This window comes from Mangifera indica, chromosome 12 (assembly GCF_011075055.1).
Source record: "Mangifera indica cultivar Alphonso chromosome 12, CATAS_Mindica_2.1, whole genome shotgun sequence".
Taxonomy (NCBI): Eukaryota; Viridiplantae; Streptophyta; class Magnoliopsida; order Sapindales; family Anacardiaceae; genus Mangifera; species Mangifera indica.
Window position 1 is genome coordinate 11,503,492 of NC_058148.1, and position 15,641 is coordinate 11,519,132.

Consider the following 15,641-nt stretch of genomic DNA (forward strand, 5'->3'; position numbering starts at 1 on the left):
GTGAATCTTACCTTATCTTAATATTTTGCCCAACTATATATAAAAAATTAGCTAAATCCTACCTAAACACTATTTGGTCAACATTTTTTAATATATAGTTGGGCAAAACCTTATGGGTAGCCGGGATTCATTAAGCTCTGTTTAAAAAAGAGTTAGTTAAATCATGTCTAAACCATTTTCACAAACTAATAAGTTGCTTGTAAATGAATCTTTCAATTTTATTTTAGATACTGTTGGACTAGGTAGAATTTTTTTTTTCTGTAAGTTTTGGTGTACTATGGTGTTGCCTTGTTTTGTTATTAAGGTTTTGTCTTTTAACAACTTTGTTCTCTGTTCTTATGATTCAGCCAACCTATTTTTCCTCCCTTCTTGGGTTCTCTAGAGGAAGCTTGCTTTATTTGGCCAATTTAATAGAGATTCACCTAACACAACATTCAAGTAATGTCCCAAACATATCAATAAAAAACCCAAAATTTCGAGATGAATGTCACACATCTTAAATATGAAAACACCGTCTTATAGATAGAAAGAAAGGCTGATTTTGCTTGATTCAGTCAAAACAAACTTCACTTGATAGATTATCGCCTCTTGTTCACGGCTCGAATATACAGTGATGATGTAGATATTAAGATGGAGTCTGCCTATATAGATATGTTTGGTAGCGTTTTGATTGAATAAGGCTTGGAGATGAAGATACGATTTGAATGCTGGTTGTATAGACTTTTGGTTAAAGATAAGAGTGAATAGGATTTTGTTTATAACACCACCCAAAATTAAGCAGTTTACATTCCAAAGAGCCAAAAATTTTAAACAAAAAATAAAAATACACAAGTCATCTCCAGACTCCAAGACTGGTCATTCTTCAACAATATATCTATTTCTTCTTGCACCAAATGCAATTCTCTGCAAAGTTGATAAACAAAATATATATCTGATAATATTCCAGTAATTGTCATTGCATGAACATAATCCAAATTTATTTTTGTGCAGTTGCCTGATAATTACTCCAACTGAAAAGAAAAGAATGAAAGCATTCCGCTCACCGAGAATATCTGAGAATATGCCTTCACTCCAGTGAGAAAACGTAGGTAAGTCGGTTTTGTTGACCCATTGGCAGGAATGGATCTGATTCTAGGAACAAGATTCTCAGCAACCTGTTACCCCAGCAGGCAGCAGTTGAAGAAAACCCAAAAAACAAGAATGATAGAATGAGCATGGCTAATATGCAATCTCTGTCTATATATTTCACGTACATTATTGTCAACATGCACATGCACATAACTAACCGTATTTGGATATTATTCACAGTTTTCTTATCATGAATGTAATTATCTCTTATGCAAAGCACAGGCTGCAGGGTTTCAAGGATTTGTATTTCATCGATTATGAATTAAGTTCTAGACATGGTTATTAATCAGTTTTTGAAAACACAAAACAATCTAATATTGATAAATAGGGACATCATAAAGACAGCAATAATCTCTATATGGTAGGGTGAAGAAGAAAATATTACCACTTCAGGCGGTTCGGCCAAAACATTGATGAAAAACTTGGCCTGCAATAAACCATATGTATTAGGTTGAGACAAAGATCAGCAGAAAGAGGGACAATGGGAAGAACAGATATAGATCAAACCTGCTTTGTAGTAGCACCAGACATCAGAAGATCAGTTGTTACCATCCCTGGCTGAAACCCAACTAAAACAAGTCAGAAATATCACAATTTCTTTAGTTAAAATTCTCAGCAAGTCTAAAATTTCTCCTGCACTCAGATTCTCAGAATGCATAGTGTGAGTACACAAACATGAAGGATTATTAGTGCCAAAGATATCTTTTTCATTTCCTAAGCATCTCTAGTAAAAACCAGGCTCAGAGGTTAACTTCGGATATAACTTTTTGCAGGTTAGTAAGATGATGTACAAAAAGGTGTCCCAAATTCTCTGCTATGCATTCATTTCCCAAATTCATTTTCCAGATTTGATGTAGTAACCTACAAGACAAGATAATTCTTGCAGCCAAAAAAGATATATAAGTACTTCATTCTCTATATATCACAGAATGGCTGATGACAAGCTAACACATGATTAATCTGCCATATCAGTTTTGATATCATAATGAATACTCAATAATTACTTAGGTTCACAGAAAATATTCAACATCTAAAATTTGAACATAGCATATACCTAAACCACAGCAAAACTTACTGACAAATTATGCACCACTACATTTTTAACATCCTGCATCTGCAATTCTGCCTGTACAGAGGAAGAAAAATCAATACAGCATTAGTTATAGTAGATTAGCAGAGAAACCAGTATAGTCAAATACTTGAGAGAAAAGAAAAGTAAGTCCATCCTAATTGAAGACGTGAGAAAAAGTAGAAAGATAATACACAAAAATATTCCATTAACACCATAAAACTGGAACATTTTCTTGAGTTTGATGGATTTGTGATGTTGCTAAATATAGTGACATATACCTGTAATGACTTTGTTAAATGCACCACACTGCGTTTAGTCGCCCCATATGCAGCAAACCTATAAATAAAAAAGGAAAAGAAGAGTACTCATCAACTTATAACATATAGCAGTTTATTCTGGTCACCGATATAATGCAACAAAAACAGGGTCCATCATTCTATGATATTGTGAGAAAAGATGATAGAATATATATGACATGAAGATCTTGATCTAAAAGAAGTAATTATGAAAGTGCAGTGTACAAACAAAGATAACAGAAAACATAAAACTATGTCACACTCAATGAACCTTTAAGCTATACCTGGGTGTAGGTCTTCCATCTGAACCAGCACCATCAATGTTGAAAATATGACCCCCTCGAGGTTGGTTGCGCATCATTTGAATTGCCTAATTAGCAATTCAGTATCAGAGTAAGCCTCAGAATGCCACTTAAGAAGAAATAAAGCTTCTTACCTCTCGACAACAAATCATCAAACCAAGAGTGTTTGTGGTGACAACTTCACTGTATGAAAGTGCACAGAAATAAACCAACTTTAAGAATCACTTAACAGGCAAACACTATTTCTCTCAAAAGAAAGTTGGAGTTTAAATGACTACATAAGATCTTCATCTGAAGCGTCTGCCAGGGGTTTATAACTATATGCATTTGATCCTGCATTATTAATCTGCATCATTCTCAACATAGTGTAAGAGAGTAATAGCAGAACTAAGCTGCTGGCACTGAACAGATCAGAGAATTATTAAATGATTAGAACAATTAGAAAAAGTGAATTAATTCTGCATTAAAAGTGTGTGTAAAAGTTTTCAAGTGCGTGTATCTGGACAATCATCTTGTTTTTTTTTTTTTTTTTTATACATATTTTAAGAAAACTACATAGCAACCAACCATAGAAGGACTGATAGTAAAGTAAGAAAGGTAGATATCTTGGCATCAAACTGTGTATCAAAATAAGATTTGTATAACTAAAATAACCTTTCATGATTCCTTTTTGCAAATTAGAGATTATTTTTCAAAATTTACTCAGAATTATAGATGATGGGACAATATAACGGATAAATTACCCATATTAGTTCAAGTATGTGGATCTCTTCTATCCTACTCCAGTTCAGGATTGACAAAATAGATTCCTCAGTCTTATCTTTCACAAAGAAATGTTGGAACAATATTAAACTCTTAGTTATTTTTTAAGAAGATGCTTCATTATTATTAGCAACAATCTTTGTTCTTCCCAAAGTTTTTCATTTGGCAGCTATGTTGTTTTTATATCAAGCATTTGCATGATAAAAAAGACAATTAAAATCACACGTTCATCATAGCAATTTTAGTCTAGCAATAAAACCACATAACTAGAACTATCTTAAGGCGAGTTTTTAAAAAACCATCTAACTGAGATGTTGTCAGATTAATTCCTAATTGATTAAATATAACAAATTTAATAATAAAGAGAAAAGATCTGACATCAATACCCAAATATCAACATATTTCAGATTCTTTTTTGCAAATGCAACTAAATCTTTCACATCTTGCCCTTCTCTAACATCACACTTTGAACCCTGTAACAAGGATAAGATTCATAAACTGTGGAAGCCCAGAAAAAAAAAGTATATTTTAAGGGGAAAAAGAAGGAGCAAACACTTACACAAAAAAACACACATATATATTAAAAAGAAAAATTAAAAGGGAAAACAGGTCATGAAGGGGGTACCCACACATGCTGCTCCCCAAACTCTTCTCTCAGGCTCTGAACAGCAGATTCCACCCGCTCAGCTGTCCAAGAATCAGAACTAAGCATGGTAAAACATTAGCCATTCTGTATCACAATGGCAAGTAAAGTTGGAGCTCCTTATTGATTGTACAATTCAACAATGTAAAGTAGAACAACCTTATGTGCATAACAAGCAGGATTTTTTTTCATTATCATTTTATTAATTACTTTTGCATAGCAATTGATAGTGTATTTATGTCAATAAATATTAACGGGATCCCTCAAGCTGCAACATAATTCATATATTCCTCCTAGCAATCTTCTTTAAAGTCATCTTACATGAGATTGGTTATTGCAGTTTATATTGCAAACAGCAAGCAATATTCTCCTCCTAATAACTATTTCTCTAGCAAGGCCAGTTTTTTTCAACTATTAGCCAAATTCATTATGACATAAGCAAGATCTACACTAAGATACATAATTAAATATAGTTGATCATGAGATAAAAGACCTGTTAAATTGAATAATTATTTTTGTCCAAAGTCCTCACCTGATCTTGAGCAAACTATGACATTGTCACCTGCTTTTAGGAATTCTTTAGCCAATGCATACCCAATTCCTGAATTTAAAAAAAAAATGAAAATTCAAATTTGATAACAAGAATAGGATGAATAGATAAAATATGAAAATAAACTGAAAAATAGAGAAAAATCAAACTTCAAAATATCAATACCATATTGTTCCTTCAGTAACAAACACTCTAAAGACAGAGAAAAGAAAGAGAAGTGCTACGATCTATGATTAATTTTTAAAATCTTAACCAATGACAGAGAAAATGATTTCCATAAATGACAAAATTAAAGTTACCAACTGCATGAAAGCGTTTAACCCTTCAACCCAACTAACGTTGAATTTGCCCAAAATAAATGCAAGACATAAGACACCTAAAACAATCTATTCTTCTGAAAACTTACTGCGATTGTGACCAATTAAATTTCTAACTAATTAGCTACACATCATGCATTTTCCAACTAAAAATTTATTTAAACCCTTCAGCATTGATCCAACAATAAGCAAATAAGCATTGATGTGAACGCAAGTTACATATATTCTTTCACTAGAACCACAGAACCGAAGAAGCTGGATGCTTTTGCCAACCGAAATGATCAATTAATTCATAATTCCCCTTTTCTTATTGCCCACAAATGAGGTTCACAAATCACAAAAATTCAAGAATCAAGGTCTAAACTTATTGAGCTTCTCTATCAGCACAGAATACTTCTAATATTGCAATCATATACCAAGTGGGCATGAAATAACCACATAGAAAACCAAAACGTGCTTATATAAATAGAAAATCAAGGGGTGAAAGAGAAACCTTTGGTAGAACCAGTGATGAGGACATTGTAAGGAGGTAACATTGTCTCTTTCTTGACATAAGAATCAGCTTCAGCTCTTACAGTTGGAGGAGCTAATCTCAAAGTTGAGGAATGAGAAGTTTTGCTCACAGTGAATGAGTTTCGGCGGGAACCAACGGTCAAGTAACCGCAAGGGTCATGTGGGTTTGGTTTAGAGAGAGCTAGGGAAAAGAATTCATGCGTTTTGGAAGGGAAAGGAGGAGAAGATAAGCAAGTAATTGTGCTGGCCATTCTTGTTTATTGCAGAAACAAAACTACCCACTTCACTTGGATGATGCACAAGAAAAGGTTTGGCTAGAATGCAGTACGAAAAGACGGTGTTACATGAACCCCTCGAGATTTTATAAAATTATTTTTACCTCCCTCCATTTTCATTACTGTTCATATACCCCTAAAATCACCAATTTAAGAGATACACCCCTCAAATATCAATGGGTATTATGGGTAATCAATACAAACTATTGATTGATTTTGAAACTTGATAAAAATAAATAATTGTATTACTTAATTACAAGTTTCCATTTCATTACATAAATAAATTAATATAATTTGTTTGTATATATAATTTTTTAATCTTTTTACACTAATTAATTGACATTGTTTACTTTTTTTAAACTTGAAAATATTTATTTTGATTGAAAATTTTTTTATGGGATTCTCTCATTGATTTATTATTTTAGATTTATTTTTAATAAGAGATACTAAATATATTAGTGAAAAATGAGGTTTAAATTAATTTATGATATAAAATTGATAAACAAATACAGCCAATTACCTTTTTTTATCAAATCAAATCAATTTTCAAAATTTTTCTCAACTCAAAAAAGTAATTTGAATTTGGTAGATGGACTTACCATTTGTCCATTCTTTTAAAAAAACATCTAAAATTTGATCCGGGTCAGATTTGATCCGCTAATGTTCGATGGGTATCCCGTTTAACAGTTCATCTCTGCCCGAACCGAAAGAGCGAATAAGAAAATTGAATCAACACTTACTGAGGAGACACAAAAACCCTAAAAATGTACTCTCTCACTGCTCTCCGTCAAGCTCGTAATGTCTCTGCTTCTCTTCTTCGATTCTATGGCCGTCCCCATTCAGCTAATGTTCCAGGCAATATATATTTTTTTAATTTTATGAATTTTTAATTTCATTGTATTCGTAGCTGTAGCTTCTGAGAATTCTAGGACCCAGATAATTGATTTATTAGTTGGTTTTATGTTTTAACTTAAAAAAAAAAACCGTTTTTTATGGGTTTATAGTCGTTAATCACAACTGGTTTAATTTGAAACTTTTTTTTTTCGATCTTAACTTTGAAACGTAATATTTTTTGAAACTTAATGAACGTTAATTGAATCACCAACTTGTTTTATTATGTATATCAGTACTTTTTCTATAAAAAGAACGAGGCCTGTTTGGATTTTTTGTGGCGTAAAGCTATAGTTTTTGTTGATGATGGTGGATTTTTCCTGTGACTTTGTAGGTTGTTTAGAGAGCGAGAAATGTGGAGGAAATGAATTTTCTATGTCACGAATTTTGGGGAATTTGGGGATGAGTTTAGTTTCAACGAGTGCAAAGGGAAGTGCCTCTTCTCCATATGCTTTAGGCTTTCAGAAATATGTTCATTCAACAAGTCAGAAGGATTTTGAGAATGAAAGGAATTCAAGGCCAATGGACTTTGTGAGGGGAGTAATAGAGGAAGATGGAAGGGGTTTTATGAGACGGCTTCAATATCCTAGCTATACTGTGGAGCAAAATGCGGATTTTGTCCATATTAAGCTTCTGCGTAACAACACATTTGTTACTGTGACAGATTCTAAAGGAAATAAAAAGGTTGGGGCCTCTTGGGGATGTCTACCTGAACTCAAAGGTGGTCCAAAAATGTCTCGTTATGCTGCTGAAGCAACTGCCGAACATGTAGGAAGATTGGCAAGAAATATGGGGTTAAAATCTGTTGTGATGAGGGTGAATGGATTCACTTATTTTAAGAAGAAAAGGCAAGCAATCATGAGTTTTAGAGAGGGCTTTGGTGATTCTCGAGATCGTAATCCTATAGTATACATTGAAGACACAACTCGAAAGCCCCATAATGGATGCCGACTCCCAAAGAAACGCCGCATCTGAATGATAGCTAGCTGCTGCTTTTGTGATTGGGAGGATGCCTTTGCAGCTCAAACTCATTGGTGGGATTTCATCGATACTTTTGGGATTTCAATCCTTAAGGACACCTAAATTACCCGGCTCATTACGTCTTTTTCTTTTGTCTTCTTTTGTGGATGTTCATCTAAAGTCATAATCTTGCTTTTCCCTGAGATTTGAAAATGTAGGCACTGGTTATATTTTCCTAGAGAAATTTGTTGTGAATTTTAATTTCCTTAACATATTTGTACCATCAATAATTCAATTCTTCTCCATGTTCGTTCCACTCTTTTTTGCTAGCTAGTGGCTGTTGCCTCATCTCTGAATTATTTAGTTGTCTTCAAGATGAGAACAAAATGATTCCCTTGTTCTGTTTTTTTTTTTAATAAGAAGTGACTGTGATTCCAGATCCTACCTTGTGTCTACAATATCTTACTTGAAGGATTAACATTAGATAGATGACCATTTTATTTGAATTCTGAGCCACATATACTATTAGGATATTCTTTGAAAACATTAAGATGTTGTGAAATATTCTTAGACTTTAGTCTTGGATTATTACAGTGTCACTTTTACCATCATCGCTTGTTGGGTTTTATCATAAATGCTCAAGTGAAAAATTTTCTTTGAGTGGTTTAGATCTTTGGTTTCCAAGGAAGTCTAGGGCTTTTACATCTCTTAGTTTGCCTAACTGGGATATTTTATCTCATAAATGTTCTATTCTCATGGTTTAGTTTTTGCAAGCACGCTTAATCTGTCTTTCTTGATTCAGAAAATTATGTGGTTGTTTAATGAGTTCATGCGCTCATATTCGTTAGAATAAGATTTGAAGGTGGCATTTTGTTTGACGGTTGGCTACTATAAAATGTTCTTGGTTATATTAATTGGCAACATGGGCATGGCTATGCCTCCTTTCCTTTGTCAATTTAAGCTTGTTGCAATGTCTAGTTACAGAAATCTGTTTCATTTTCTTAGTTGTTCTGATGGATGTTTTGTTAATATTAAAGATTGGTTTAGTGGTTTAGATCTTAAGTTTGTAACATGAGGTCAAGGAGAGTTGATGCAGTATCCAATTTAAAACTTTCTGAATAACTAAATAATCTATAGGAATAGTTAGAGTTACATGTACAAGGACTTTTAACAGTTGGCTTTTGTTTTCGTATGTAGCTTTATACTCTTTTGTCATTGTTCTATGGCTATGCAACAGATTTTCTGAATATAAGAAATGATCTGAAGTCTCGGGTACAGATATGTTTAGGCCTTAAAACCTACTCTAGTCAAGCACTTTTTGAATGCTTGAAGATGAACAATATTGTATTTTGTACTTTTTCCTTTTTCATTTTCTGGGTGAAATTCCATTTATTATGAGTAATTGATCTGGAGATGAAAATGAATCTAAGTTTTCATTGCAACTTACTGTTGACCTAGATTCATTTGTATTAAGAATTTGTCAAAGATCCTCTCCTTGTTAGTCTCTCCCAATAAAATGGAGAATACATGAGCTATAAGGGAAAATTGAAGTAACTTCAATCATTAAATCATTTTAACTGACTTTAAATTAAGATCAAATTGCCTTAAAGTGAATTTTATTAGGAAACAGTTCCTTGGCTAAAATTATACAACAAATCTCAATGGGGGATTTTGATCACTACGTTACACCTATAACTTAGTATATAAATAAACTAATAAAATAATTGGTATACACACTCCTAATGCCCTTTTCACTAGCCAGGAATCCTGGACTTCATAACAAATACTGCTTAGGATTCAACATTATTAAAAAAAGAATAAAACTATACTTACAGATAATAAAAACAAATTTGTATACAAACGATGATCTATTATTATGTGATTAAGTAATTTTAAATTAAAGATAAAATAACACTTTATTATATGATATCATATAATTATTTATGTATAAATTTGTATCAATTATTTGTACACGTAATATTTCTTCTAACAAATTTTTTATCACAAAATGTTGAAACTTTTATTCGGTAAATTTAATAATATTTTTTAGGAAAAATTTTTATGTTATCCAAAGGCAGGGGCCAGTGAGTGTGCGACAAAAGACCAATAAATCCCAGCCCGACGGGCCTTTAAGTGGGCCTAATTATAAAAGCCCAGCTTATTATTACTATTAATACCAGACTAAAAAGCAAATAAACGAGCAGGGGTTTGTTCGAATTCAGACGTTACTTCCACCTTTGCTTTTGCTTCAAAATCCCTCCTTTTCCTCACTCACTCTCCTCCAACACTCCGAGCTCCTCCGGCCTCCCAAAACCCACGTTTCACCATGATGAACGCCCCCATAATCGGTGAGCATTTATCTCTTTCTCTTTCCGTATATTTCAACCTTCGAGTTTAGTAATTGATGTTTTTTTGCTTGTGAATATTGTGTAAGATCCACTACAGGGAGACTTCCCTGAAGTCATAGAGGAGTATTTGGAACATGGGGTTATGAAATGCATTGCGTTCAATCGTCGTGGCACCCTTCTTGCAGGTAAAGCTGCTTGTTTTCTCTCCTTTTTCGAGTAATGTGGTTGTTAATTGGAAATTTTGAGGTACCCTTTTGATTGTTTACTTATTTTTTACTGAATTTACTTTTTGGGAATTTTATTTGTCAGGAAAAAAGCGTTTTTAGCGGAAAGGTAGAAGCTTTATTGTACTTTTATAGTGACAGAGGACAAGAATTTTTAGATATTGTAGGAGGTAAAATAGGGGGTGGGGAGTGGTTTGTAATGACATGCTAAAATCAATGGGTTGGTGGGTTCCAGTTTTGAACTTGAGTTTGCTAAACTGGTTTGAGAAGTTTTTTGGGTACTGATTGGAGGAAAAAAGAATTTTGTTTTGATTCTTTTTTTTTTTTTCTTGTCTTCTTAATTGGATTGTCTTGTTGATTGGATGCTTGTTTGAAAAATAGGCGGTGAGCGTGTTTAGTTTAATTGAGTTGGTAAAAATAATATTGGTAAGAGTAAATTATTTTACTACAGCTCCCAATTCCAGGTATCTGATCAATTCTGAAGTCATAGTGACTTAGTGGCATCAAAGTAGTGCTGGTTGCAAGAATTGTTTTTACTTGTGTAATATACTTTTGGTTCTTGATATCAGAAGGCACTATAAACATGATATTTATATGTCTTACTTTGTCTATCATATAGAGAAAGAAAATATTGAAAAACCTTGCTATTGGACACTCTACATTTTAAACCAAAATTCACAAGATATTTAGTAAAATAAGTTGGATAAAATGTGATTATGTTTTTGATTTATAAAATTTCAGTGAGCAATAAGTGTGTATGCAACTTTTCCCCTTATTTGAGTAGTTGCTTCTTTAATGGTTATTGTATATACTTCAGTTCAGTTAACTTTATGAATTCTGCTGGCGAAAAAAGCTTCTATTAGACTCACTTGGAGATATTCTATGTTCTTTCTTGCTTATTGTCTAGACTTGTTTCTGTATTCTTGCCAGCTGGGTGCTCTGATGGGAGCTGTGTTATCTGGGATTTTGAGACCAGAGGAATTGCAAAGGAGCTTCGGGATAAAGAATGTGTCGCTGCCATAACAAGTGTCTGCTGGTCAAAGTATGGTCATTGTATTCTTGTCTCTGCTGCTGACAAGTCATTAACACTTTGGGACGTCCTTAATGGAGAAAGGATTACACGCATAGTTCTGCAGCAAACTCCACTGCAAGCTCGTCTACATCCTGGTTCATCTACTCCTTCTATCTGCTTGGCTTGTCCACTCTCATCTGCTCCCATGATTGTTGATTTAAATACAGGAGACACAAACACACTCCCAATTACTGTTTCTGATGTCAGTAATGGAGTTGCTCCTGCATCACGGAACAAATATTCAGATGGAACTCCTCCCTTCACCCCTACTGCTGCATGCTTCAACAAGTATGGAGATCTTGTTTATGTGGGCAACTCCAAAGGGGAAATTCTTATAATAGATCACAATAGCAATAAATTGCGCGCCTGGGTTCCTGTTTCTGGGGGTGCTGTGATAAAAAATATTGTATTCAGCAGGAATGGGCAGTATCTCCTTACAAATTCAAATGATCGGACTATTCGGATATATGACAATCTTCTGCCATTAAAAAATGGACTTGGAGTCCTTGACGACCTTGACAAGACTATTGATGAGATAGACAGTGTTGAGAAATTAAAGTTGGTTGGATCAAAGTGCTTAGCACTTTTCCGTGAGTTTCAAGATACCATCACCAAGATGCATTGGAAAGCTCCATGTTTCAGTGGTGATGGTGAGTGGGTAATTGGTGGTTCTGCAAGCAAAGGGGAGCACAAGATTTACATATGGGACCGGGCTGGGCATCTTGTGAAAATTCTTGAAGGTCCTAAGGAAGCATTGATAGATTTAGCATGGCATCCTGTTCATCCTATTATTGTTTCTGTTTCCTTGACTGGTTGGGTTTATATCTGGGCCAAAGATTATACTGAGAATTGGAGTGCTTTTGCTCCAGATTTTAAAGAGCTTGAGGAAAATGAAGAATATGTAGAACGGGAAGATGAATTTGATTTAATTCTTGAGAGTGAAAAGGTAGGCAAGCAAAAAAGATCGGCTGAACAGACCTTTTGCTTCTTATTCATGCTTTTTTTTTTAAAAGTATTGATACATGTCAATGCAGGTCAAAGAATCAGATGTTAATGAAGATGATGAAGTTGATATCATGACAGTGGATAAGGATGCTTTCAGTGATTCAGATATGTCACAAGAAGAGCTGTGCTTCTTGCCAGCCATTCCTTGCCCTGATGTTCCAGAGCAGCAAGACAAGTGTGGTGGGAGTTCTTCTAAGTTGATGGATGGCAATCATTCTGGGTCCCCCCTCTCTGAAGAGGCTGGACAAAATGGTCAAATGACAAACCATGCATCAAGTCCACTTGAAGGTAAGTATCATGTCTATTAAAATGGTTTGCAATCAGGCATTACCTGGGATTATTTTGATAGAAACAGTCTAATGTTAGTGATTCAACTTCATAGTTAGTTCATGGAATGACAGGGTTACAATATTTTTCACTGAGATTGAAAACTCAACCTTTGCCTACCACTTAAATCCACTAACCACAGATTTTAGTTGAATTTTAAGGAAAATCATCGGTGCAATTATAAATTTTGAAAAAAGAAAAGACCTTTGTAACCTCAGTGTGGAAGTTTTTGAATCACTTAAAAGTGACAAATGTGTGGATGCTAGAGGATACTGGAGGACAAAAACCGGAAATACTTTTTAGATTCATGAACTCTAGAAGCAAAAGTATACTATGAAAGACGACTAGCTGAACCAATCTAATAATTTTTGCAATTTAGCGGTCCACGGAATAGAACTCTGATTAATGAATGATTGAGAGAATGTGAGAGTGAGAGTGAGAGTGAGAGGAGAGATTGAGATAGAGAAGTTGAGGATTTGCAGCAAAGGGAACTAGAGAGTGGATGTGAACAGTAAACAAGAGAAGATGAGAGTCCTATGGGAAGAGGAAGAGAAATTAGGATAAGCTTAGAATCTGCTGTTGTCATTTTTATCAAGTCTTTAGAAGACAGTCTCCAGAATTTTAACCCTGTAACTTCGTATTGAAAGCCTAGAAATTCTGGTGAGTGTAATCTCCTGTCATGCCACTTAAATTGATAATTATATAATTTTTTAAAAATAAAAAACTATATTAAGCTACATCAACCCATTATTCTATTTTATTAATCATCATAAATATTGTTTAAAACTTTTTCAATTTCTTTGAATTGGGACTTATGCGATATATGGCAGTTCTTCAGTCGGCCAGGGTGCTGGTGGATGCATTTCTAAGTTAGGATAACTTGGTTTTCTTTTGAGAATCTTAAGTTTTCCCATTATAAACATGTAAGCAACTCAACATCTCTGGAATCATAGACATAATGAGTGTGTTAGCATAGAAGAGTTAATACCATGGGGGAGAAGTAGAACTAAAATCTCAGTGGATTGACAAGTTCTGCGTGATGAAGTTAAGTTTTTGAGTGCATGATTCCTCATTTCTGATTACCCCAAAGTAATTGATGCTATACTTTTGCATAAGGTGATGCTATACTTTTGCATAAGGTGAAAATTTCAAACTTGGTTGACTCTTATGTAAGGTGGGGAGACTTTAAAAAGGAAAAATGGAACAAATTTGGAAAATTATTTTAGCCAGCTTTGCTTTCGTGTTACAAGTAGTATTACTTACCCATTGGATCATTAATTTGGAGCACTTGTTCATGTTATAATGTGAGGAAAACATCGACTTTGTTTGTCATGCCTGGTTTTGCTTTTACGAATTCAATTAAAATGGCAGTCTGAGATGAAGTTGAATTTTCTGTGTTAGCTTTGTTATTAGCGAGAAAGATGCAAACTTAATCTGAACGTCCCAGTCTCTTATACTTATAGTTTAACATGTTTTTATTGCAGAGGACACTGGAGGAACGCGCATAAAAAGAAAACGGAAGCCTTCAGAGAAGGGATTAGAGTTGCAGGCAGAGAAGGTCAGAAAACCCGTGAAAGCTTCTGGTAGGTTGTCAAAAGTAAAATCTAAATCTATGGTAGACCAGGATATCCATAACAGTGTAAATGGGGATGATGTTTCTGACAACTAAAACTAGACTATATATTAACGTATTCTAATTTTTACTTACAAAAATTATTTAATTTTTTTCTTTCCGGCTGAATTTGCTTATTCCTTCTTGTACTTTGAATCAGCCTAGCATAGTTTTTGTAGGGATTTTATATAGTTCACGGGTGTCTGAATTGTGAAATCAGGATTGTCTTTAGACATTATGTTGTAGAAAATTGAACTAAAAAGTCTCTTGGAGTGAATGCCCTGTGGCTATACTCAACAGGATATTTTGTGATTGGCATATTTGATATGTGTAGGCAAAGTTGTATCCTGGAAAAAATGTCTTGTGGAGTTAACTATGACAACTAAAGCAAGTTTAAAAGTTTATGATTTGGGTGGAGATTTTACTAGTCTTTACCCTTGGATTGACATCCGAAAAGTGACGGATGCTACATGAGGATGATCCAATGGTACAAATGGGAGGTAATATTACCCCATTCCATTGTAATATAGCTTTAAAGATGTTAGAATTAGTTAACTGGTTAAATGTCCACCAAATTTGGAAATACACTATAATCCTTTTGAGAACTTTCTCTTAATAGTCATATCACCTGAGAATGATTTGTTCTACTAGTCTTTTCTTTGATATTTTAAGCTAATTTAGTACTGATGTATGATAATAGGCCTCTTTCTATAAATTCCTTTTATTATGCATCTATGAATCAAATCAAGATCAAGCATAGCCTTGTCATAGTCACTATTTCAAGCTACTAATCTTAAGTTTTGGTTCAATTATAAATTTTCATTCATGTCTCTTTCTAGAATAGTTTCTCATTTTGCAATTGGAATGTCTCAAGGTAGCTAGTTTTCTTGTATCTTAGAACATACAGGTTATGTCTGGTATGTGAAATTATATAACATTATATTTTTATATAACATTTAAATGTGACATCAAAATGCTGATATGGTAGAATGATCCGACATAAGTTTTCTGTAGTGGCGTTGGAATTACAGGGCAGGTGAATATTCATACCACAAAACTATTTTCATTGAATGAGTTGTTTGCAAACTGAATACGCAGTGAGAACTAAGGTCAATGACAAATCATATTATTTGTTCCTTCATCCTCTATATCAAAGGTAGAATTAGAAATATGCTAACTATTTCGTGACAAGCGTGTCTCAAAGCGAACTCGAAATTCAATGGTTTGCTTTGGTAGTGTAGTATCTAAGGTACTTAACCTATCTTTTTCCCAGACCAAATCCAAAGGCGAAAAGTGGATCATAATTTGGATCCCCAAAAGTCATGAGGAGTTGTTGAACCCTCT

At 33.9% G+C, this 15,641-nt stretch overlaps 3 protein-coding genes across 6 annotated transcripts; 2 read left to right on the forward strand and 1 right to left on the reverse strand.

Annotated features, from left to right (window-relative positions):
- Positions 1 to 694: 694 nt before the first annotated feature.
- Positions 695 to 5,899, reverse strand: LOC123192303 (chlorophyll(ide) b reductase NOL, chloroplastic). 3 transcript variants are annotated; one of them, XM_044604796.1, is made up of 13 exons: positions 5,564 to 5,899; positions 4,736 to 4,804; positions 4,186 to 4,247; positions 3,947 to 4,033; positions 3,077 to 3,144; positions 2,933 to 2,981; positions 2,781 to 2,866; positions 2,479 to 2,536; positions 2,204 to 2,254; positions 1,636 to 1,686; positions 1,514 to 1,555; positions 1,044 to 1,154; positions 695 to 903 (listed from the first exon to the last, which is right to left on the reverse strand). In XM_044604796.1, the coding sequence occupies exons 1-13, from the start codon at positions 5,832 to 5,834 to the stop codon at positions 856 to 858; spliced, it is 1,053 nt and encodes a 350-aa protein (XP_044460731.1). In that variant the 5' UTR covers positions 5,835 to 5,899; the 3' UTR covers positions 695 to 855. The 3 variants fall into 3 exon arrangements, with proteins under 3 accessions (XP_044460731.1, XP_044460733.1, XP_044460732.1); XM_044604798.1 differs by having other exon boundaries at positions 4,186 to 4,290; positions 5,564 to 5,611; XM_044604797.1 differs by lacking the exon at positions 3,947 to 4,033.
- Positions 5,900 to 6,520: 621 nt separating this feature from the next.
- On the forward strand, positions 6,521 to 8,025 carry LOC123192841 (probable ribosomal protein S11, mitochondrial). Its single transcript, XM_044605500.1, has 2 exons — positions 6,521 to 6,713; positions 7,084 to 8,025. The coding sequence occupies exons 1-2, from the start codon at positions 6,623 to 6,625 to the stop codon at positions 7,722 to 7,724; spliced, it is 732 nt and encodes a 243-aa protein (XP_044461435.1). The 5' UTR covers positions 6,521 to 6,622; the 3' UTR covers positions 7,725 to 8,025.
- A 1,882-nt stretch (positions 8,026 to 9,907) lies between these two features.
- On the forward strand, positions 9,908 to 14,947 carry LOC123192842 (protein RBL). 2 transcript variants are annotated; one of them, XM_044605501.1, is made up of 6 exons: positions 9,908 to 10,057; positions 10,144 to 10,242; positions 11,212 to 12,299; positions 12,388 to 12,646; positions 14,170 to 14,268; positions 14,632 to 14,947. In XM_044605501.1, the coding sequence occupies exons 1-6, from the start codon at positions 10,036 to 10,038 to the stop codon at positions 14,769 to 14,771; spliced, it is 1,707 nt and encodes a 568-aa protein (XP_044461436.1). In that variant the 5' UTR covers positions 9,908 to 10,035; the 3' UTR covers positions 14,772 to 14,947. The 2 variants fall into 2 exon arrangements, with proteins under 2 accessions (XP_044461436.1, XP_044461437.1); XM_044605502.1 differs by lacking the exon at positions 14,632 to 14,947 and having other exon boundaries at positions 14,170 to 14,406.
- Positions 14,948 to 15,641: the final 694 nt, after the last annotated feature.

Excerpts from the sequence above, each read along its gene's own strand:
- LOC123192303 (XM_044604796.1), bottom strand. The coding sequence starts at position 5,834 with ATGGCCAGCACAATTACTTGCTTATCTTCTCCTCCTTTCCCTTCCAAA. Across the intron at positions 2,255-2,478 it reads ATTTAACAAAGTCATTACAG|GCAGAATTGCAGATGCAGGA; the intron begins GTATATGTCACT and ends TCCTCTGTACAG. Across the intron at positions 904-1,043 it reads CATATTCTCAGATATTCTCG|AGAATTGCATTTGGTGCAAG; the intron begins GTGAGCGGAATG and ends TCAACTTTGCAG.
- LOC123192841 (XM_044605500.1), top strand. The coding sequence starts at position 6,623 with ATGTACTCTCTCACTGCTCTCCGTCAAGCTCGTAATGTCTCTGCTTCT. Across the intron at positions 6,714-7,083 it reads CCATTCAGCTAATGTTCCAG|GTTGTTTAGAGAGCGAGAAA; the intron begins GCAATATATATT and ends GTGACTTTGTAG.
- LOC123192842 (XM_044605501.1), top strand. The coding sequence starts at position 10,036 with ATGATGAACGCCCCCATAATCG. Across the intron at positions 10,243-11,211 it reads TCGTGGCACCCTTCTTGCAG|CTGGGTGCTCTGATGGGAGC; the intron begins GTAAAGCTGCTT and ends TATTCTTGCCAG. Across the intron at positions 12,647-14,169 it reads TGCATCAAGTCCACTTGAAG|AGGACACTGGAGGAACGCGC; the intron begins GTAAGTATCATG and ends TTTTTATTGCAG.